This window comes from Amblyomma mixtum, chromosome 10, assembly GCF_055824585.1.
Source record: "Amblyomma mixtum isolate Tamu chromosome 10, ASM5582458v1, whole genome shotgun sequence".
Classification (NCBI taxonomy): domain Eukaryota; kingdom Metazoa; phylum Arthropoda; class Arachnida; order Ixodida; family Ixodidae; genus Amblyomma; species Amblyomma mixtum.
Window position 1 is genome coordinate 30,834,008 of NC_143021.1, and position 24,568 is coordinate 30,858,575.

Below are 24,568 nucleotides of genomic sequence, written 5' to 3' on the forward strand. Positions count from 1 at the left end.
AGCTTCTTCCTGTGCATTCACTGATCCGCACTGCCAGATATTTATGGTTATCCACATTGGTATTTCCGTGAGACCCTTTGCTTACAGCCTCCTTTTTCTATCTCAAAACCGCAAATCAAGCTTGTCAGCCTCTCTCTTCTAGATTCCTTCTTATCGCTGTACATCTCGCACGCTACCAGCTAACAGGTCCTACCTAATCTGTCTGTTCCAGAAATGACGCTAGGGGCGCATGCGGCTGCAGTAGTCACCCATAGTAAAAAATCTCGGGAAGAGCACAGTGGGATCAAATCTCTGCTGGAAAAAATTGTTGCTGAGAAAAAAAACACCACCCAGGAGACGAGTGCAAATAAGCGATTTATTGGGACTATCACCCCGCCTTTTGGAGCATAACATAAAACGTAACATAAGAGAAACCTTGTTGAAAAATCAGATACACAAAGACACCGCGAAAACAACACTAGCGCTAGACAGATGGAAAGCGTTTCAGAACGTCCGCCCGGACTACATCCTATCGACACTGTATTCGGGTACAACTGAAGCAGGAAGCGACTAATCCCTCTCAGAGCAGACTCTCCAGCCAAAGGTGTCGACCGATCTACATGACATCGCGGTTAGGTGGCGCGATCTCTTTCGCATATCGCCTGTGCTCTGTCCCGCAAGCCCTCCTAGAGTTAACAAGGACTTACCGCGATGTCATGAAAATCCCTCTACACAATTCATAGGTTGGACAGCCTCAGTTGTATCACACTACAGGAACAACAGAACACGGCACACGTGCATGGATATACATACAGGGATTCCTATTGCCTCAACCAGTGACGGACGTTGGGAGCACTCACAACAACCACCGTCCATTTAACCAACCACGCCGCTCTAGAAGGATCAGTTTTATCGCTCCCTCTATTGAATATCGCCGTCACTCCGCTACCTCTACTATCTGATATTGCTTCCAACTTTCAACACTCAATATACATCCCGATGATATCACACTCTAGTCCACCACTGGAACTCCTGGGCATGGACAGGATAGTGTACAAACAGCAAACAACTCTATACAAACACACAGACGCAATCTGTAGGCCTCACCAGAGTGCCCACGAGATCCGAGATGCCTATAATCAAAACTCCCATCCAGGCTCCTTCCACTCAAATAATCCTTTCCAGCAAACCCCTAGGTACAGTACAAAAATTTCATCTTGGCCTACACCTGAAGCAAGGCACGAAGGCAGTGCACAGCATACACCTTCTGCAAACAATACATCTCATCAACGGCTTCTCCAAACAGTCATACTCAAAGATAAAAGATAGTATACACATCTTAAAAGCAGATCATAACCTCACTAATACACATCTAAACTCTGAACACAAAACATGAATAAATGTAAAAGCAGAGCTATAGGCCTATGACGACACGGTAATAGCACCAAACTGCTACTGCTGGGATTACATAACAACGTGGAGGGAGTTCTCAAATAGCATAGAGTTTCCCGCGAAGGCACCGCGTCCACATACTGTCTAAAATGCCAGCCCCACCACCACAAATCATTATTGGGGTCCTGGGCTTGAAGGCAACCGGCACGGGGACATCGCGTCCCCGTGCCGGTGGATGGCGCTCCCAACCCACATACAGTAAACTCGCTGGATCATTCTCCAGTGACTAACATACACACGCTCACACTCAAACGAGCGCTCCACCGTGCCATCTGCGGCGAACCACTCTACCCTCTCTGCATCTGATAATGCGAATGTATAAACGCAGTCTGCGTGCCACCTGTTTCCTCCGCCATCCCTCCCACCTCGAACTGTTGGGAAGGTTATAACTGCGTTTAAATTAAGCCTGCCTGCTCACCTCACTCTATCACAGATGGGAAATAAATCACCGGTTCCTCCTGACTACATCATCATAAGCCAAGCTGCGTCGACGGTAGGACAAAGGCTTCTTCAATTAAGATGGTTTTGTGCCAGCTGCAGCCACCATATCTCCGGAGAGTTCCAAATTTCATCCATCCACCTCAATTTCTGCCTCTCTCTGCTACGCTTGCCTTCTCTTGGGCTCCATTCCTTTAACCTTAAAGGGACAGAGTAGTGAATTATAAGCACCGAATTCTTTTCAGCGCAGTGGAAAGCTTCCTGTATAATGTGCTTGATTCCGAAACACTTGTTAGAAGTCCTGTATGCTGAGTACTCTATGCCGTATTCAACGCCAAATTAAAGTTATAAATGCTTGTTTCTTCGGTACTGCAGTGCACAATTCTCACAGTACGAGACACCATAAACTCTTGACGCGTTTTGCTCAGCAATCGGTCTGTTTAACGACCAAGAGTTAACTTGCCTTCAGATTATACGCCAGTTTCTTCTTGATTTCGACTATTATTAACTCCCATTTCTTCCCTGACCAACTCTGCCCTGTTGCTATCTCCCCCCCCCCCTCCCCCACCTTTTCATCAAGTTTTGACTATAGGACCCTGTCTATGCACCGAAAACAAGAAAAAAAAACGTGAAAATATAAGAACTGCGCATGGTAGTTCTGATTGGATGGTGATTGGCCCGCTCTGTGCTTACTGCGGGGATTCGAGAACGTCGCTCAGGCGCAAGTACTGCCGTATGTGACGGAGGCAGAGTTCGGGCAGGTCATCCAGCTGCTTTTTCCGGTCCTCGCTGGGATTGCACTCCACCGAATCGAACACCACGCCTGCGAGGCGCACGAACTCGCTGAAGTTGGCCAGTCGGAGGGCGCTCTCAGTTACCAGTCGCTTTGCTCGAGCTTCTTCGATGAGCGCCACCGATTGAAGCTCCTCTACCAGTCCGGGAGACTCGGAGACCTGTTCAAAGGCCTCTGCTGTGTACTTGGCACTGGTGCCGGTGACGTAGGCAGCAGCGCGCTTTGCCAAGATCCGGTTCCTGTGCACGATGTCTTGTATGGTCAGACGCTCGTTCATCATCTCGGCGCCCTCGTAAGAAAACTTCAGGCTTTGCAGGGCGTAGTTGTTTTCAAACTCGGGCTTCAAGAGCTCTGAGACGAACTCTGTGAAAGCGTCGGGGCACGGAGGTTCTAATGTGAATGCGCGGAGTGTCCGGCTTCGCTGCAGAAGGCGGGCCAACGGTGCCATGTCAAAGCAGCCTCTCCTCGCGAAATGGACCCTCAGAGTCCTGATGGTTGAATTGCTGCACACTGCGTCGCATATAGCGGATGCGCATAGATTCCAGCATTTGTTACAGCACTCGCGCTGAATACGCAGTGTCAGTTTTTTGATAAAACGCGCCCTTTCTATCAGCTGGACGATGTCCGTTGATGCTGGATCCGTTTTACCATGGACGCACAGAATCGAGAAAACTTTCAGCTGGATTTTACTGGTCGTGGTCACTTGCGTAACAGCGGCTTGGAGGATGCTGAAAGGAACAGGTTGAAAGTGGCCCCTCCTAGACGGAGTGTCTTCTAGGTAGATGACGGTGCTCTTCCCGTTGACTACGACCCTTTTCTGCGCTTCACTTTCGGTGAGAGCGCTGCATATCGGCAAGGTGTTAGAATGCAAATCATTAATGGTGAGCAGGTGCAGAGTCTTGTTTCTGGTCATTTCTTGCAGAAATCCTTTGCATTCCAAGAGACAAAAGCCCCACATTGAGAATGTCAGTTGCTGGAGGGCCGTACCGTCGGCCAGTAGTGCCGTTATCCATGGTCTCACGCGATCGCTTACTTCTTTGTGAGCTTTGCAGCACTTTGGGCAGTACTGCATAGGAAACATATCGTCCTCGGGATATCGAAGTTCGTTGCTGACCGCATCGCTGTCTTCGATATACTGGTAGGCGAGGCTGAAATACTTCAGCGACTTGCTGCTGTTTAGAAGGCACTTAATTGGCTTGGCATAGTCCGACCTGAGCCTGTACAGCTCTAGATCTAGCCTAGTCAGCACCGCGTTCTCAGATAGGGCCAGGCTTAGTTTCCTGACGTCGATTTCCGGACCACTTAGTGGAGCAGTTATCTTCAATGACGTCAGAGTCGTATTAGCCCGCAGGTATGCAGCAAGGCCGACGTACAGGTTACCTGAGCCAGAGCGCCGGTTGCCGCGGCCAAGAACTTTCGTCGTCAGTGACAGCTGCGTGATGCCCGTGTTTTTGAACAGCCCTTCCATGAAGGCATTGACTGGTGGATTTTCTACAGAAATGTCGGCAGCACAGAAGAATCTCAACGAGGCAGTTCCTGTTAGCATAGGTGCGAGATTGGCGACCAGAGCGCCTTGTATGCACCCGTGCAAGGAGAGAGATTCCAGCCGCGTCAGTGAAGCTATGGCTTCGGTGAGGTGTCGCCATGAGAAGAGTAGCCTGGGGGATTTAAACCCCAGCGTGATCCTCTTCAAACCTCTGCTGTCGCGAATTGCGTGACAAATGGTGTTTTGATGATCCGAAAGGATTTCGTCGTTGATGGTCGCTTCGACAACGCAGTGGTGCTCGGCTAGCAAGTGGTACAGATGCATCCTCATCAACACCTTCTCGTTCACCGTGGTCATCTGCGTGAGGCGCGTGCCGTCGCTTGCCGTCACCAGGGAGAGCTCCGAGGCAGACTTCTCCTGCAGTTCCAGCCCGATCATCCAGAGGAAGCTGTTCCAAGCTTTCAAGCTGCCGAAGATTTGGCACAGGCGGCCTTCCTGGCTCGTGCATGCCTGGCGGTGGTCGACGCTTAGACCAGAGTACCGGCTGAGGGCCCCGGCCATCTTTTCCAGTGCAAGTGGTGTTGGACCCCGGACACCGCAACCTCTTCCAGCAGGTCTCTTTCCGCAGAGCCACGCTTCAATGCTTGTCCTGGTCTTGATTCCGTTTGGTTACCGCTGTAGCGCCGGCGCGTCGGAGCCCTGCGAGACAAGCATCAAGGGAAGGCTGAGCACACTGCTGATATGTGAATGACGCGATACTGCTCCTGAATGTAGACGAGTATAGAAGGTATACGCACAGCACGGGGAGCAAAAAAATAAGATGGCTAGATTATAAATTTCATCGGGATGGGTGCTTGAAGCCAGATCAGGAAAGGGCTAACTGATCTGGAACGGGAGAGGTCTTTTCTCTTTTAAGAGCGTTAGCTATTCACCACGTTTCTCGATTTCTTGGGGTCTGCTACCACCTTTCTTCGGCGTGAAATTTTCCAAGTCCGAGGAATTCAAGACGGCGGCCCCCATAGTAAATCGATATAGCAACCCAATTGGTTATTTATTGGTGACGTCATTATTATATAGAATTGGTGATTGATGACGTCACTGATTTTGCGACGTCATAATTTAGTCACATCAAATCAACTGAAATTTTATTAGGAACCAAAAATATTTACGATTAGGGCAGTTAAATGCTGTGAGAAACAGTTTGAGGAGCCCTGACCTCCTAGCACACGGGGCAGCATAGAAGCGTGCGGCTAAGGAAGTAGAATGCATTTGGGCAAAACACATACATGACAGGCTCGAGCAGCGCTAACAAGAGCAGCTGCCGAATAGAAGTGACAATCATTTACGACGCAGTTTTGTGCGGCTATCGCTCCCTACGACATCCGGCCCAATCCCCAATGCACGCGGATTCCAAGCGGCTGCGCGACACGGGAAGAAAACATGCTCGCGGGACAGTGCTACTGCTATTTGGACCTCAATCACGGCGTGTGGCGGCGTTGCACCGCAGCGCCGCGGCTGTGCGCATGGGACAGCTGAATCGTTTTTACGCCCAACTGCACAAACTACGCGCCTAAAATGCAAAAAAAGTTGTTAGAAAGACGGTGATGCATATGGGGGTTATTCTTGTAATGGCGCTCAAAGTGCTAGGAGCCAGTAGTGGCAGATAGTAGTAGGATAGTAGTGATAGTACGCGCGGATATACTGCGAAGCTATCGGCGTGCGGGCGGGCGCCGGTGGTGGTCAGTCAAGTTGCTCCAGAAACGCGGCATTGTCAACGTCGAGTTCGCAACGCAGAATTTGCGCCTGGCGTGGCGTTGCCTGACGTTGGCAACGGCGCGCCAGTCCGACCACTCCGACTCGGCGCACATACGCGGCGCACGACGAAGGACATACGCAGAACGTCCGATGCCAACGCCAGCGTCGGCCTTTCTTTCTCGCCTTCCCGTCGGCCGCCGCGCGACCGCGCCGCCCCGCCGTCATCCCGACGGCCCGGCGCCATCGCTCCCTGCCGCAAGCCGCTGCTGTTGGGGCGCCTATGGAGCGCCTATAACTAGCACATGACGGCACTATCGCTGTCGAGCCATTCGCCCGTCCCCGCTGAAGCCTGACCGCTGCTAGGACTCTTTGGATCATTTTCTTAAGCGCGATGCCTACTCCACATAGTAATTAGCCATCCAGTGCAGGCTACTACTGTGAAATTATTCGATCCCCCAGCGACCGGATGTGACTTCGGTAGCGTTTTACCGACGTGACGCCGCCGTGCCGCGCGCGAGCCACGTCGGAGACCACTCCGACGTGCCGCGCTCACGCCACGTCGGAGACCACCCCGAGGCGCGGTAAGTCGCCATCACAGCGGGTACGGTAAAGAAGGGACAAGCATGAGTCAAAGCGAACTGCCGTAACGACTGAGCGTTACGCTCGCGTATGGCGGCGAAAAAGCACAAAACAGACAACACACGAAAATGAGTGCGGGAGGAAAGTTCCGCTCACCTCGCGTGGCACCGGGACCATTGCCGCCACTCCGTCTACCCAGAATGCACCGCGCGCGCCTCCCACGCCTCTCCTCCCTTCTACCCCCTTCGCCACTCGCCTCCTCTCCCAGCCGGTTTTCGAACGAAGAACGTCTGCGCATGCGCTGCCTCGCTTCGGAGCGGCTGACGACTCTATGTGCGGCGCAAAAGTGGGGTCCACACCGGCGTCGAAGAGTGCGCGGGAAAGCGCTGCAGCGCAGCCTTGTTTTGATGACAAACCGGTTGTCGTCCCTGCTTCTGGAAGAGCACGTGAGGCACCGCTGCCGCCGCTGGAATGCAACTTCGGTAGGAGCCAAGAGATGGCGACACTGACGCTCCCCAGTTCGGGCGCCGCTCATGGGCATCCCCGCTCTGCGGCACGCGCCGTGAATGCATGGGAGCGTTGGGTTGCGTTGCGCCGTTGTTGCGATGGCGGAGGCGCCGCTGCGTCGGCTGCGCAGCGCGGCGAAGTGGGTTGCGTGAGGTGTGCGTTTGTTTGCAGGCGCGTTGTATGAAGTTGTATGCTACAGCTTGTAACAAATATAATCTGATGGCGAGCACTGTTGTTGAAGGATGTGTGCCCTTTCTTTTTTTCTTTTTTCATTGTGACCCATCGATACGCCGCATTAAAGCAACATCAGTGTTTCGAGTTGGAGCTCCTGCCAGCATGGATCGTAGGTCCCAATACACCGAGAAATTTAACACGGGTGCACCGTTCTGGGCGCCTTTCTCAACTAGTTAGTACTCTGTAGGATTCATTCAGTTTCTTTTTTAGCTCCAGAAAATTGAGCGCGTCTAGCACTTCACATTTCGCAACTTTTCTCGAAAGTGTCGAACTTCCGAGGATGGGCTGCGAGGCGCATAAAAAAAAGGCTCCCATTTCAAGTCATAAAGTTTTATGTAATTTTACGGCTTCGATTTTTAGCGAAATCACTGAACCGGGACAAGAGCTCGCAACGGAAAGAAAAATCATTTGAGGCTAAGGAGAAGAAAATAATGGTGCAGTGTATGTGCTTACAGTACAGCGTGGTGTGTCAGTTGTTACATGGTCTCACAAAACTCTACATTGCCTTTTTTTTGCGCGAAATAATTTTTTCATTTTCAACACAATGTGTAACCGTGGCGACATTGTATAGTGAATCTTTTCGCTTCAAAACAGCCCTCTCCGTCTACTGCGGGCGCGATGAACGCGACAGAGCAAGGGAAAACCCGGCTGTGAGATTGTGGCCTGATACCTCCAAAGAGGCAGCAGTGCTTTTTTGCCCTATAAATATCTGCAATATGATTCCCTTGTATATGGCTAGTTTATTATTTGCGTTTTATCCAACAATTTTACTGTTCTTTTTTTATTTGTAGAACGGGACCATCCATCGCTGAGCGGTTGTGTGTGTCCTGGATTCTACAGGGTGTTTCACGTAACTTGAACCAGGGATTTAAAAATAGCGGTAAACCGCAGCCCGCTGAAACTAATGATACATTGTTCGCCATCATGTGGCGCTCCTCATAATCTTTTTTTTATTGCGCTTAATTAGATAATTAACTAAATGAATTATGTAAATTCTCAAACATTCATTTTAGTGCCAAGACCGTTACGTTAGGTTGTAGAGCAGGTTTATAAACAACCGATCCAGTTTATTCTAGCATCGTATCTCGTACGGGGTCCTTTTTTCCGGCATCTAAAAGCCCGCGAAATATGAAAAAATACCACGTGACTACGCTCATGCGCTACCAAATTGCAGCGCTCTCAACGGCGCTTCGAGCAAACTGATCGAGCCCGCTGACCGTGGCGAAGTGAACGGCAGCCGCTCTTAGCAGCGTCTTAAATAGCAGACTTAAATAGGTTGACACAAAATTTTTGTTGCAGACAAAGAATAGTAGTTCTTTTCATGGCCGTAAGGAGATGCCTTCAAGCAAGTTCCAATTACAGGCGTTGAGTTGAACATATTTTTATGTTCTCCGAGGAATCGTTCCGGATTTCTACATACTCGAGTGACGTCGAGGTGTACTCCAGTTATTGCGACGTCACCAAAACCAGTTATCAGGAACAACTAGTGCGTGCCGGCGACGCTGATGTCATCAGTATTGTGATAGTCCAGGTTGGCCAGCCGACCGTCACGTCACGGTACACTTCAGTGCTGGCGCCTATAGAGACCGAAACTGCCTGTACAAAGTCGTTCGTAATCATTAACGCTGCTCATTGGTGTTTTGGGCTCATTTTCATAATTAATATGCGCGTAGACTTCTTTCAAGGAAAACAAACGGGCACCCAAAATATTTGTGTGTACCTCTTTAGAAATAGATCGCTCCAGATACGGAGTATCCACGTGCGACTACGACCTGTTTCAGTTGCTTTGTGGCTTTTGTACATTCCGAACGGGTGTGGTGCTACCATCAAAATATGGATGAGGCAATGGCAACTCGTCGCATGTACAACGAACGACTACGGTTGATGCAAACTGTAGATAATGTATAGTCAGTAACAGAGCGATTTAACCAAATTTCAGCTCACATCACTATTTTCCATAGGCTGGCATCATTAAAACTACGCAATGAACCTGATTTCTGGTGAAATACTTGGGATGTTTGTCTAGAGGAAAAGGACGTGTTTAGGCCTTGTTTCGTAGCACGAGCAGTCTGCAGCTACGGCTTACGGATTATAACTGTGACGTCATTTAGATTGAAGAAAACAAGATCAGAGTAGTGGGCCGTATTTTCTGCATCGTCCACTGTCCGTCCTGATAGTGATTTGTTTCACGTTGTCGTGTGCAAGCGTCTTCATGCTGGCTACTTCAGCCCTTATGGCGGCTAAACAGGAGCAGTCTTCTTTAATTTTTTATCCTTTATCTCAACGAGTTTTGTGGCTGTTCACCTGGTTGCATAACGCAACCTCAAAACTTCATCCATGTAGCGCTGACCATTTTTTTTTAACGAATCTTGAAAAATTACTTTTCGATACCCTGTAGATCGGATTCCGAACAAACTGAAAGCATGCGAAGTTGAAATGGTGTCGTGTGTATATTTCACACCACTCGCCGCTACTGGCACAGGATATTTCTCACCTTCAGCGCCATTTTGTTTTGAGATTATGCTGTTTTTGAAGCCATTGTAAGGATCGGAGGCCCAGCCAGCGGAGAACGGCGAGCCAGTCAGGCGCCGTCAGGTATGCGGCCAAAAGCGCTGCTGTTTCTGGGCGTTGGCGTGGACAAAAGCTCTAATACCCTTCGCCGGCGATGCTAAATGCGGCTCTGGTGCCGGACTGCGCTCCTGGGGACTGGCAGCGGAAACAGGCGAGCCAGCCGGGCGCCATCAGGCCACTTCGGCCGAAGCGCTGCTGCTCGGGGAAGACAAGAGACACTGCGTGGGGCAGCTACTGGCGACGGCGTCGGCGTACACAAAGGCGTCTAATCCCCTTCACCGGGGAGGCTGAGTGCGGCGCTTCTCCTGGACTGCCCGTGGACCGACGGACGAGACCTAGTTGCGACGACGGCGGGGGCGACGGCGCCGCCAACTCAGAGCCCGCGTGCGCCCTGGGCAGCAGACAAAGCGGAGAGGCGACACGGCTGATTTGTGCCTTCTACCGAACTGAAGAGGTCACCGGTGTGAGCGGTCAGCGCTCGCGTCCCCATCGATCAGGATCGTCACTCAGCAGCGAACGACCTTTGGGCCTGGTCAAACAGTTCGCGACTGAGAGACGCCAAGTTCCTCCTTGCCCGCGTGTGTGTGTGTCTGCGGTGTGCGCGGACACGTGGGGAGGGCGGAGCCTAAGAAGCGGCCCATTGGACGCTCAACCAGAGATCCGATTCCCTAGCTGGGTGCCTGGGGAATGTGAACTGCATTTAAGCAGCAATCTGTGGGGTGCCATGATCGTCCCCCATTTTCTGACTTGGTCTCCTTGCTACTGTACAAAATGTAAAATAAACCTTCAAGTTTGCTATTCCTCCCGAAGGCTTCCCTCCGTAGTCTGGCTGCTTCGCCCTGATGCGGTGAAGACCCTGGTCCCGATCCCCGAGCACATCACCATGCTCCAGAAGCAGTTAACATGAATTAAAATTATATTAAGACATAGTCTTAAAGCGTGTGCTCTGTTTATACGCAAGTCGCACTTCATTGCAAGCGATGTGTGACAATTATATACAACCTAAAAAGAAATGCAGGATAGAAACCCCCACCGCTTTTAATCCGCTATAGTAAGATTCAACGCTGGCTCCCTTGAGCGGTAAATGGCCCTCAACGGATGCATTCCAGCCAATGGCAATGACCGATTTTAATGGCTTTGCGGATGACCCGATGGAGACGCGGTTATTCCCCACTCATCTGCCACCTCCTGCGATTTCACAAGTCAAATAGAAGAATTGGTCGACGCCATTAATTGGCTGGAGAGGCTCCTCGTTCCTTCGTGAGAAAGCATTACTTCACGAGGTCTCACAGATTTTGTGCGAAGCTTGACCTTAAACGTGGCCTTGAACAAACTATAAATAAATAAATATTGTCGCGACTAGAATTCGAACCCCCGGCGGCGCGAACTCCACAGCACGAGAGCAGTATGCTGTCGCAGAAGACGCTCACGCCTAGCATTGAACAGCAACACACTCGTATAATCGCATTGGACATCGTCGACTTCATCAAATAATACTATAGAACTAACACCGACGACCTAGCAAAGCAAAACAATGAGTGAATCAGGCTAAATAGATGCCTTCGTACGTCTACTCAGTTTAACTACGTCAAAACCCTACCACTTTTTTTTTATCTCTGCCATGAATAACCAATTATCCTACTCTGGCACGCTCTCTTGAGGAATGGTTGGATAATTTCGCATCCGGTTATAATATGCCCAATCGTTTGCGGTTCTTTTTCCGTTGACCGAATACGCGCCTCATCTTAGTGCATATGCTGGCTGTAAGTTTTGTTCTTCAGGATATCTTAGGTTCTTCAGGTTCTCCAGTGCATCATCATCGAGCTTCTTCCTGTGCATTCACTGATCCGCACTGCCAGATATTTATGGTTATCCACATTTGGTATTTGCATCAGACCATTTGCTTACAGCCTCCTTTTTCTATCTCTAAACCGCAAATCAAGCTTGTCAGCCTCTCTCTTCTCCATTCCTTCTCATCGCTGTGTACATCTCGCACGCTACCAGCTAACAGGACCTACCGAATCTGTCTGTTCCGCAAATGACGCTAGGGGCGCATGCTGCTGCAGTAGTCAGGTGCACCTGAAGTGGAGGTCTCAGGAAGAGCGCAGTGCGATCAAATTTGTGCTGAAAAAATTGTTGCTGAGAAAAAAAACACCAAGCAGGAGTCGAGTGCAAATAAGCGATTTATTGGGGCTATCAACCCGCCTTTTGAAGCATAACATAAAACTTAACATAAGAGAAACGGTGCTAAACAATCGGATACACAAACACACCGCCAAAACAATACTCGCGCTAGGCATACAAAAAGCCTTTGAAAACGACAGCCAAGACCACATTCGATCGGCTCTCCATTAGGGTACGACTCGAGAAAGAATCGAATAATCCCTCTCAGAGCAGACTCTCCAGCTAAAGGTGTCGACCGATCTACATGACATCGCGGTTAGATGGCGCGATCTCTTTCGCATGTCGCCTATCCCCTGTCCCGCAAGCCCTCCTAGAGTTAACAAGTATTTACCGCGATGTCATGAAAATACGTCTCCACCATTCATTGGTTGGACAGCCTCAGTTGCATCAGACTACAGGAACAACCCAACACGGCACACGTGCATGGATATACGAACAGGTATTCCTATTGCCTCGCCCAGCGACAGGGACGCTGGGAGCCCTCACAACAACCACCGTCCATTTAAAGGGAGACTGAAGCACTTTTTCTGAAAATCAGGCTGGCAGCGGCGTACTATAGTTTTTCATGCTGCATACTGGAATATCGCATCCATATAAGGCAAAAACAAGCGCGAATTGCCTTTTTTAGCAGAAATATGCGGCCTCACACCGTGCGGCGCATCGCCGCCCGTGATTGGTCAAGAGAGGTCGTGACGTCACTTTGAGGACTGGAGAAGCTGCCGATGCGTATCCGGCACTGCGTTGAGTGCAGATCGAAGCTTTCCGTGGTGTTGTAAAAGCGAATATGGCGACTATTTTTTTACTGACCTCCAAAGAAAAGTATACTACAGTTTAATTCCAAGTATCACCTGAAACCAAAAAAGACGCCAGCAAAAAATTCTACGCCTAGCACAAGCATACGCCAGTGGGAAAGACAAGTATGCAGACCATGCGTAAAAGGTGCCAGTACAACCTCGGCTCGTATTCTCGGAAAGGAAGGGGTGCGAACAATACTCGGACGCCTCCTGGCTCGTCGGAAAGAGCCTCGTCCGAAGGAAAAGGCCCAAAGCGCTGCGTACAAAAAATCCTCTTCTCAGTACTCGGCGTTGTAGGTTGGGGCAAGAAAGTATTTCACGGAAACGATGAAGTAGCACAAAGTTGATGCCAAAATGAGCGAAGCGCAGTGGCCAAGCACTGCGAGGCATGTGACCACAGGATAGTGACGCAATCATTGTGCGCTGGAAACAAAGCCAAATACGCGCACAAGACTGCTGCTTCACTCGTGGCGCGTTCAACAGATGCCGGAAAATATTAATCGCTCCCTCGGAAACGTTAGCCCTTCCTAGATTTGCAGTGTAGGTTCAGTGAAGTGGTGGCCAACTATATGTGTGTTTGTAAAAGCCAAGCTAGCTGCAACTCGCCCGCTGCCACAACTTGATGAAGATACCGAATAAGGTTGCGAAACATGGTGTTTTTTGCACTTGGCATTCATTTCTCTCTTAAATTTGCATCCAAAATCAGGACGTCGAACGCTGTCGAACGCTTTCATTTTAATCGCTTAGCTACGATTAAACGAGATGCCGCATATGAAGAGCTTCGATGCTTGCTCTGCTTTATTGTGCTTTGCTTTGCTTGCTTGGTTGCTTGGACACGTCGAACCGAGTATAAAATCACTAACCGAGCCTTGTTGAGCATGCCTCAGGTGGTCTGGCCGCACCTAAGCTGAGGAGAGAGACTCATGCTTGAGCCTCTATAAGGTTTCTGCAGGGGCTGAGTGAGCATGGTTCAACTTTTAGTAGAAGCGCTTCTTCGGAATGGTGACAGATGCGCGAGAAAATCGAAGGAACTGTGTCATGGTTCAGCGGTGCCTTTTCGACAGAAATCTCCAGAGATCACATTAGGGACAAGCTCTGCATGTAGCCGCTCTTACAAAAGTGTTTCGAGCACAGTACGCTTCCTTTGGTCGGCTTGAATTCTTCGTCATAGCAGCGAGCGCTTGCGCTGCGAGCTTGATCTTGAAGAAAACAGTGGAATACGACACAGTGGCGGCCGTGGTTGCTCGAAGACACGAACGCTGAGGAGTACCTCGTGTTGAACCTGATTCTCAAGGTCGGCTGACACGCTTTACACGTGACAACGCACGCAGTAAGAGGAACAACGCGCGCTGAAAGCTCGCTCGGGTGGGGTGTGCCGAAGTATCCCCGGCTCCTCAACGTGACGTCACATTGGCCGACATCCCTCCCCGCTGTTCTCATCTCCTGCGCTCCGCGATGCGCGGGAGATTTAAACATCGCGTTTTCAATTGGTGATTGCGCCCCTGTTATAGCCAAAATCGAAAAAATAATTTCACAGACGTGATCAGCAATGACATTCCTTCAAAACCCAAACAATTAACTGATTCGAAAATCGCCTCAGTATCCCTTTAACCAACCACGGCGCTCTAGAAGGATCAGTTTTATCGCTCCCTCTATTGAACATCGCCGTCACTCCGCTACCTATACTACATGATATTACTTCCAACTTTCAACACTCAATATATATCCCGATGATATCACACTCTTGTCCACCACTGAAACTCGTGGGCACGGACAGCATAGTGTACAAACAGCAACCAACACTATACAAACACAGACGCAATCCGTAGGCCTCACCTGAGCGCCCACGAGATCCGAGATGCCTCTAATCAAAACTCCCATCCAGGCTCCATCCACGCAAATAATCTGTAGTGTTTGTATCACGATAAGCAAACGGCGAACTCACGGCCACGTGCCGGTATTTGGGCACCGCCCCCTTGCCTGTCTGTATCTCGATATAAGCACATGCGTGTTGGTTTGCACGGGCAGTCGTCGACCAGCGGGACGCGCGGTCTGACGGCCGGCTGACAATAAACCCGAGTTCTTGTTGCACCTCGGCTACAGTGTCGTTTCCCGTCGCAAGACACGACATAATCCTTTCCAGCAAACCCCTACGCACAGTACAAACATTTTATCTTGGCCTACACATCCAGCAAGGCATGAAGGCAGTGCACAGCATACACCTGCCAAGAATACATCTCATCAAAGGCCTCTCCAAACAGGCATACTCAAAGATAAAAGATAGTATACACATCTTAACAGCAGATCATAACCTCACTAATACACGTCTAAACTCTGAACACAAAACGCTGAATAAATGTAAGAGCAGAGCTACGCCTATGACGACACGGTAATAGCTCCAAACTGCTATTGCTGGGATTACATAACAACGTGGAGGGGATTCTCAAATAGGATACAGAGTTTCCCGCTAATGCACCGCGTCCACATGCTGTCTAAAATGCCAGCCCCACCCCAACAAATCGCTATTGGGGTCCTGGGCTTGAGGGCAACCTTATAAATGAGCGCGCGTTCATGAGTTTGAACAAAGACTTCGCGTCCCCGTGCCGGTGGATGGCGCTCCCAACCCACATACAGTAAATCGCTGGATCATTATCCAATGACTGACATACCTACGCTCACTCTCAAACGAGCGCTCCACCGTGCCATCTGCGGCGAACCACTCTACCCTCTCTAAATCTGCCAAGCCGCCTATTTCTTCCCCCCACACACACCTCGAACTTTGAGTTTGAATTAAGTCTGTCTGCTCACTCCATCACAGATGGGGAAAGAAATCACCGGTTCCTCCGAACTATATCATCATCATCATCAGCCAAGCTGCGCCCACGGTAGGACAAAGGCTTCTTCCATTCATCCCCAGACGGTTTTGTGCCAGCTGCAGCCACCATATCTTCGGAGGGTTCCAAATCTCATCCACCCACTTGCCTTTCTGCCTTTCCCTGCTACGCTTGCCTTCTCTTTGGCTCCATTCCTTTACAGAATACTGAATTTTAAGCTTCCTGTATAATGTGCTTGATTCCGAAACACTTTTGTTAGAAGTACTGTATGCTGAGTACTCTATGTCGTATTAAACACGAAATTAAAATTATAAATGCTTGTTTCTTCGGTACTGCAGGGCACAATTCAAACATTACGAGACACCATAAACTCTTGACGCGTTTTGCTCAGCAATCGGTCTGTTTCACGACCAAGAGTTAACTTGCCTTCAGATCATACTCCAGTTTCTTCTTGATTTCGCCTATGATTAACTCCCATTTCTCCCCTGATCAACTCTGCCCTGTTGCTATCTCTCCCCCCCCCCCCCCCCCCTTTCTTCACGTTTTGACTATAGGACCCTGTCTATGCACCAAAAACAAGACCAAAAAAGAACGTGAAAAAAAAAAATGGCTGAGGTTTAACTTGGTTAACCCTGGTCAGATGCGAAGCATATTGATGGCTAGGCTTGGTAATACATGGCTTTCCTTGGTTGAATACTTGGTCATTTTAATACAACCACTAGAAGCCTTCGTCGTGGGGGAAGACAACGGCATGGCTACAGCGGAACGCCGACTAACCCCGAGACGCGCGTTTGGTGGGCGCCTGGATTGCCATGGAAGCCGCGTCCGCCTGCCCGGTGGAGCGAGCGTTTCACCTACACCGAGTGTGAACGCGCGTTCGAAATGCGCGGGAATGCCGCTCGAGGACATTCCGGTGTCTGTGCGATGGCATCGTTCTCCCTCTCCCAGCGCGTGACGGCGATCTGTCGTGACGTCATGTGTCACGTGGTATGTCACGTGGTGTGTCGTCACTGTAACACGTGGTCTGCACGGCGTGCAACCACAGCGACGGCGCGAGGTGGACCCTCATCTTCCTCTGTCGTACGTCATGTGTCACGTGGTATGTCACGTGGTGTGCACGGCGAAGGGCTGTAGTGTACCTCTGTCGTGACGTCATGTGTTACGTGGTATACCACGTGGTGTGACGTCACTGTACCACGTGGTGTGCACGGCGTGTAACCACGGCGAAGGGCTGTAGTGTACCTCCGTCTTCCTCTGTCGTGACGTCATGTGTCACGTGGTGTGACGTCACTGTACCACGTGTGTGCACGGCGCATAACCACGGCGAAGGGCTGTAGTGTACCTCGGTCTTCCTCTGTCGTGACGTCATGTGTCACGTGGTATGGCACGTGGTGTGACGTCACTGTACCACGTGGTGTGCACGGCGCATAACCACGGCGAAGGGCTGTAGTGTACCTCCGTCTTCCTCTGTCGTGACGTCATGTGTCACGTGGTATATCACGTGGTGTGACGTCACTGTACCACGTGGTGTGCACGGCGCGTAACCACGGCGAAGGGCTGTAGTGTACCTCTAGTAATATGCTTCGCAGAAAAAGTTGGAGGCTTATCAAGGTTAAGCCCAGTGGATGCGAAGCAGCCTTCGTTTTGCATTCTTATTATTAACGTCCTTAGCGTTTGGAGGCATCTTGACCGCATACACGCCCGGCGCAAAGACGCTGGCGGTTGCGGGCACAGACTGACGCGACGGCGGGCGCGCGCCGCTTCATCCCTGGCGTGACGTCACATATCACGTGATGCAGCGATGGTGGCGCCGTCGCCGCGTCGCGCGCGACGGCGCGAACCGAAGCGTGGAGGCCTCCGCCGGGCGACGTCCGACGGCGCAATATGAGGCCCCATCTGCAGCCGGTGTGACGTCATCACGTGACGTCACATCATGTGATCTCACTTCAAGGTCAATGGTGGCCACCACCGGGCGTCGCGCGAAGGCCCGAAACCTACGTTAATATGCTTCGCATAAAATAAAAACTGCGCGTGGTAGTTATGAATGGATGGTGATTGGCCTGCTCTGTGCTTACTCCGGGGATTCGATAACGTCGCTCAGGCGCAAGAACTGCCGTATGTGACGGAGGCAGAGCTCGGGCAAGTCAGCCAGCTGCTTTTTCCAGTCCTCGCTGGGATTGCACTCCACCGAATCGGAGACCACGCCTGCGAGGCGCATGAACTCGGTGAAGTTCGCCAGTCGGAGGGCGCTCCCAGCAACCAGTCGCTTTGCTCGAGCCTCCTCGATGAACGCCACCGATTCGAGCTCCTCGATCAGTGCGGGGGACTCGGAGACCTTCTCAAAGGCCTCTGCTGTGTACTTGAGAGTAGTGCCGGTGACGTAGCCAGCAGCGTGCTTTAGCAAGATCCGGTTCCTGTGCACAAGGTCTTGTATGGCCAGACGCTCGTTCATCATCTCGCCGCCGTCGTAAGAAAAGTTCAGGCTGTGCAGGGAGTAGTTGTTTCCAAACTCAGGCTTCAAGAGCTCCGAGACGAACTTTGTGAAACCGTTGCTGCCCTTTGGTTTCAATGAGAACGCGCGCAGGGTGCGGCTTCGGTGCAGAAGGCTGGCCAACGGTGCCATGTCAGAGTGACCTCGCCTCGCGAAATGGACGCTCAGGTTCCTGATGGTTGAATTGCCGCAGACAGCGTCGCATATAGCGGGTGCGCATAGATTCCAGCAGTTGTTGCAGCACTCACGCTGAATACTCAGCGTGAGGACCTTGATACAACGTGCCCGTTCTATCAGTTGGACGATGTCCGTTGATACTGGATCCGTTTCACCGCTGGCGCACAGAATCGAGAAAACTTGCAGATGGATTTCCGTGAGGTTACTGGTCGTGGTCACTTGTATAACGGCGGCTTGGAGGATGCTGAAAGGCACCGGCTGAAAGTGGCCCCTCCTGGACGGAGTGTCTTCTGGGTAGATGACGGTGCTCTTGCCGTTGACCACAACCCTTTTCTGCACGTCACATCCACTGAGAGCGCTGCATATCGGCAAGGTGTTACGATGCAGATCATTAATGGTGAGCTGGTGCAGAGTCTTGTTTTTGGCCATTGCTTGAAGAAATCCTTGGCATTCCAAAAGACAAAAGCCCCACATAGAGAATGTCAGTTCCTGCAGGGCCGTACCGTCGGTCAGCAGTGCGTTTATCCATGGCCACACGGGATCAGTTACTTCTGAGTGGGCTTTGCAGCACTGTGGGCAGTACTGCATAAGGGACAGAACATGGACGGGATCTCTACGTTCGTTGCTGACTGCACCGCTGCGGTCGATATAGTGGTAGGTGAGGCTGAAGTACTTCAGCGACTTGCTGCTGTTCAGAAGGCACTTAATCGGCGTGGCATGGTCCGACCTGAGCCTGTACAGCTCTACATCTAGCCTAGTCAATACCATGTTCTCCGATAGGCCCAGGCAGAGTGTTCTGACGTCGATCTCCGGGCCACTTTGTGGAGCAGTTATCTTCAGTGATGTCAGGGTCATATTGGCCCGTAGGTATGTACCAAGGCCGACATCCAGGATGCCTGAGCCAGAGCGCCGGCTGCCACGGCCAAGAACTTTCGTCGTGAGTGACAGCTGCGTGATGCTCGTGTTTTTTAACAGCCCGTCCATTAAGGCGTTGACGGACGGATTTTCCACACAAATGTCGTCAGCACAGAAGAATCTCAACGAAGCAGTTCCCGCCAGCACAGGTGCGAGACTGGCAACCAGAGTGCCTTGTATCCTCCCGCGCAAGGAGAGCGATTCCAGGCGCGTCACTGAAGCTATGGCCTCGGCGAGGTGTCGCCATGAGAAGAGTACCCTGGGGGATTTCAACGCGAGCGTGATCCTCTTCAACCCTCTGCTGTCGCGAATTGCGTGGCAAATGATGTCTTGATGATCGGCGAGGATTGCGTCGTTGATGGTCGCTTCGACAACGCACTGGTGGTCGGCTAACAAATGGTACACATACATCCTCACCAACACCTTCTCGTTCTCCGTGGCCATCTCCGTGAGGCGCGTGCCGTCGCCTGCCGTCACCAGGGAGAGCTCCGAGGCAGACTTCTCCTGCAGTTCCAGCCCGATCATCCAGAGGAAGCTGTTCCAAGCTTTCAAGCTGCCGAAGATTTGGCACAGGCGGCCTTCGTGGCTCGTGCATGGCTGGCGGTGGTCGACGCTTAGACCAGCGTAGCGGCTGAGGGCTCGGCCCATCTTTTGGAGTGCCAGTGGTGTTGCACCGGACTCCGCGACCTTTTCCAGCAGGTCACCCTTCACAGTGCCACGCTTGAAGGCTCGTCCTCTTCTTGCTTCCGCTTGGTTACCGCGGTAGCGCCGGCGCGTCGGAGCCCTGCGAGACAAGCATCATGGGAAGGCTAAGGACGCTGCTCAAGCGTAAATGACGGGAAATATGCTCCTGAGTGCAAACGAGTGCATTAAAATAAAAGGTGTCGCACAGCAGTGAGGAGCAAAAAATCATGTGGCTAGATCACAAATTTCATCGGGATGGGTGCTTGAAGCTAGAGCAGGAAAGGGTTAACTAGGCTGAAACGGGAGAGGTCCTCTTTCTTTTTACAGCCTTAACAAGGTTAATGATTACGAAAATACTTCACATCCAACCGCTTCCCCTTTGGGATCCACATGGAGGAAACTCAAAAGAAAGGTCGCTGAACGTCCTCCTGTTGCCTGCAATGCTGCTCCCTTAAACGTAAGAATAGTATGATCGTGCCTCTCGCCAACAGTAGGCTTAAAAAGCCACAGCCTCTGCATCATCATCATCAGCCTGACTACACTACCCCCCCCCCCCCCCTGCAGGGAATAGGGCTCTGCCAGGCGTCTCCCTTTAAACCTGGCCTTCGCCATCTGCGGCCTCCTTAGCCCAGCAAACTTCTTAATCTCATCCGCACACCTAACTTTCTGCGGCCTTCTGCACGCTTGCCTTCTCTTGCATTCGCATTACATGTCCTGCCCAAGCCCATTTCTTCGTCTTGATTCCGACTAAGATGTTAACACGCGTTAGTTCCCTCATCCACTCCTTAAAGGGATACTGAAGTAAAATCTGAAAATTGAACAAAAACGCTGAAAATAGATTCTATGAATGTGATTACACCGAAATCTAGTCGTCACTGCGCATGTTTTTCAGCGGATGATTTTGTTTTCGATGTTTCATGAGCGCGCGCCAAGCCCTCCCGGCTAGCGCGAGGTGAAGAGCGTGACGTCATGGCACCCTCCCGCGGCGACAAATATGGCGGCGCCCTTCGATGCATGAAACCTGGCTTCAGACTGGTTGCGTTGTTGTTACTGGCTTCTTCAGCGCGTTCACTGGCCATAAATGGGTCACCGGTCTTTCGCTTCGTCTCCTGTCGCCCATAAGAAAACTTACGAGTAATAAATTTGCTTTATTTTTTATTTACAGTGACGATTCTGCCCTCTTTAGGCTAAGAGGGGTGTCGGTTTGTTGACACCAATGTTTCCCCTCCTAACCACCAGATGGCGCCACTAGCCTGAACATCGTCGCGCTTCTGTTTTAAAAGTGAGAATGTTAGAAATGGCGTAAGGCCCGGAAAAAGCAGCTGCATTTAGCGGACGTAAGCGTGCCTACGGTTATGGTATGTAGACAGCATCGATTAACATTTTGACATATCTGTGTTCGCCGTGAGCAGACGACAGACATGGAAAAGCCGCGAGTAGCGATGGCAATCATGCTTCTGCGGGAACGGTGGGTGCGCGGGTATAATGACGTCTAGTCGCAGCTTCCACAGGCGGCCGCCAGGTGCAATGATACGGCAATAAATCGCGAAAAAAAGCGTGTTATCCGCCTTTTTCGCTAAAATGCTTGGCATATTTATCAATTTTAGCGGTCAAGCTCTTGTTTACATGCAAAAGAGCCGCCATAGCTCGCTGCGTTGTCCTTAGGCTGAACCCTCTTCGTTAGCCTCCACGTTTGTGCCAGGCACGGTGTAAGAAGTAGCTACTTCTTACACCGTGGTGCCGGGTGAAACCGGACGCCTCTTATTTCGCGGAAGCGCTGCTCTCACTGACCGCTATCCGAGCTTCAATCCCAGATTCGAGGGTAACTAAACCCGCGACCATCTGACAGGCTCGAGCAGCCCTAACTAGCGCAGCTGCCCAATCAAAGTGGCAATCGTTTACGACGTAGTTTTGAGCGGCTGTCACGCCCGACGACTGCCGGCCAAATCCCCGATGCACCCGGGTTCCAAGCGGCAGTGTGACACCGGAAGAAAACTTGCTTGCGTAGCTGGACTTCGTCTGCTACGTGTACCTCAATTATGGTGGCCACCATACCTCAATCATGGGGGCCGGCGGCGTTGCACCGCAGAGCCGCGGCTGTGCGCCAGTCATGCAGGAAGGAAAGAAATAAGGAGAGGACCTGACGTCACTTTTTGTGAAGCCGCCTCGCAACCGGAAGTTGGCTCATCTCTCCTCCTCCGTTTTTCTCTCTCCTCACAATGTTCCTCTCGCGCGCGGCTCGGGTAGCGCCGCGTCGCTCGAAAGAGGAACTTTTGAATGTGTTGTGCGTAGTTGCGTTCGCGGCGTCGTCAGAGTGTTTTAAAGGGATACTGAGGCGGTTTTCGAATCGGCTAACCTTCCAGGGTTTTGAAGTAGTGTCATTGCTGATCACGTCTGTGAAATTATTTTTTCGATTTTGGCTAAAACAGTGGCGCAATCACCAATTAAAACACGATGTTTAAATTTCCCGCGCCCCGCGCGAGCGCAGGAGAGGGGAACAGCGGAGAGGGAAACCTCGTCCATGTCGGCCTGCGTGACGTCATGTTGAGGAGCCGGGGATGCTTCGGCGCACCCGAGCGCGCTTTCAGCGCGCGTTGTTTCTCGTGCTGCATGCGTTGTTCCTCGTACTACGTGCGTTGCGACGTACAAAGCGTGTCAGCCGACCTTGAGAATCAGATTCAACAGGTGCTACTCTGCGTTCGTGTCCACGAACAACTACGACCGCGACTGTGTCGTCTTCTACTGTTTTCCGCAAGACCACAAGCTCGCAGCGCAACCGCTCGCTGCTGTGACGAAGAGTTCAAGCCGACTAAAGCAAGCTTACTCTGCTCGAAACACTTTCGTAAGAGCGGCTACAGGCAGAGCTTGTCCTAGTGTGATCTCTGGAGATTTCTGTCGAAAAGGCGCGGCTGAACCATGACACAGTTGCATCGACTTCCTCGCGCATAAGAGGCATGTCACCATTCTGAAGAAGCGCCTCTTTTAAAAGTAGAAACATGCTCACTTAGCCCCTGAAGAAACCTTATAGAGGCTTAAGCATGTGTCGCTCTCCTCAGCTTAGGTGCGGCCAGACCACCTGAGACGTGCTCAGCAAGGCTCGGTTAGTGATTTTATACTCGGTTCGACGTGTCCAAGCAAGCAAGCAAGCAAGCAAGCAAGCAAGCAAGCAAGCAAGCAAGCAAGCAAGCAAGCAAGCAAGCAGAGCAAATCACAATAAAGCAAAGCAAGCAAGCATCGAAGCTCTTCATATGCGGCATCTCGTTTAATCCTAGCTAAGCAATTAAAATGAAAGCGTTCGACGTTGATTTCGGATGCAAATTTATGAGAGAAATGAATGCCAACCGAGTTTTTGCAAAAAAACACCGCAACCTTACTCGGTTTCTTCATCAAGTTGTGGCAGCGGTCGAGTTGCAGCTAGCTTGGCTTTTAAACACACATATAGTTGGCAACTACTTCACTGAACCTAAACTGCAAATCTAGGAAGGGCGAACGTTTCCGAGGCAGCGATTAATATTTTCTGGCATCTGCTGAACGCGCCAGGAGTGAAGCGTATTTGTGCGCGTATTTGGCTTGGTTTCCAGCGCACCATGATTGCGTCACTATCTTGTGGTCGCATGCCTCGCAGTGCTTGGCCACTGCGCTTCGCTAATTTTGACACCAACTTTGTGCTCCTTCATCGTTCACTTGAAATACTTTCTTGCCCCAACCTGCAACGCCGGGTACTGAGAACAGGATTTACACAGTGCTTTGGGCCTTTTCTTTAGGATGACGCTCTTCCGGGCGAGCCAGGAGGCGTCCGGTGGTGGTAATTGACTTGAGTATTGTTCGCACCCCTTCCTTTCCAAGAGAGAGAGAGAGAGATAACTTTTATTTTTCAGCTCAAGTCCGAGCCTTCTTATCTGCCCGTTTGGTGGGCGTTATTTATCGGCGGTGGCGGAGTGGGGCCACGTGTCCCTTGGATGCGTCGGATGTGGGCGGCGAGGAGCGGCCAGAGGGTGGGCTGCAGAGAGGTTGGTGGAGCGGTCCATCGGGCCCACGTGAGGTGAAAGGGGGGAGGCAAGGTATGCGAGGAAGGTATGGTGGGAGAGTTAGTGGCGCGGGGGCATAACCAATATGTATGAATGTTTGAGGGGTGCTCTCCGCACATGAGACAGGCGGGTTTGCCCGGTTTATGAAGGATGTAGTGGGAATACAGTTCGCAGGGAAGGGAGTTAGTCTGTGCCTGTCGAATTAGAGTGGCGTCAGCACGGCAAAGGAAATGGGAGGGTGACGGAAGGGTTCGTCGCATGTGGCGCAAATTGCGAAGGTGTTCGCGGCGGTCCTGTCGGTGTGTAGCGCGGTCTGCCTTGGGATTATAATGGGCTGGCCAGGCAGTCGGAGGGCCCGGTGGTATTTTTTCACGGGCCAGAGCATGAGCAAGCTCATTCTCCGGTATACCTTGATGACCAGGAATCCAGTCAAGGCGGACATGGAGCGTAGGGTGAACTGTTAGGTATTGCAGCAAAGTGTCTAGGATATGGGGAGGGAGTTTTTGAGATTCGAATGAGCGTATGGCAGCCTGAGAGTCTGCACGTATGGTGATGGTGGAGGAAAGGTGGTCGTGAAGCGTAATCGCCTCTGCTATGGCCAGCGTTTCTGCGTCGCTTGAGGAGGGCACTCCTGTGTGGAGATGCGTGGAGGTGCTTCGAGGGCCGA

General features: G+C 51.3%; 2 protein-coding genes across 2 annotated transcripts; both read right to left on the reverse strand.

The window, feature by feature from the left end:
* Positions 1-2,558: 2,558 nt before the first annotated feature.
* Positions 2,559-4,709, reverse strand: LOC149325517 (uncharacterized). Its single transcript, XM_089564320.1, has one exon. It carries the CDS (start codon positions 4,707-4,709, stop codon positions 2,559-2,561), a length of 2,151 nt encoding a protein of 716 aa, XP_089420446.1.
* Positions 4,710-17,677: 12,968 nt separating this feature from the next.
* Positions 17,678-21,937, reverse strand: LOC149325518 (uncharacterized). The gene is made up of 2 exons (XM_089564321.1): positions 21,924-21,937; positions 17,678-19,973 (listed from the first exon to the last, which is right to left on the reverse strand). The coding sequence occupies exons 1-2, from the start codon at positions 21,935-21,937 to the stop codon at positions 17,678-17,680; spliced, it is 2,310 nt and encodes a 769-aa protein (XP_089420447.1).
* Between the last annotated feature and the right edge of the window lie 2,631 nt (positions 21,938-24,568).

Excerpts from the sequence above, each read along its gene's own strand:
- LOC149325517 (XM_089564320.1), bottom strand. The coding sequence starts at position 4,709 with ATGGCCGGGGCCCTCAGCCGGTACTCTGGTCTAAGCGTCGACCACCGC.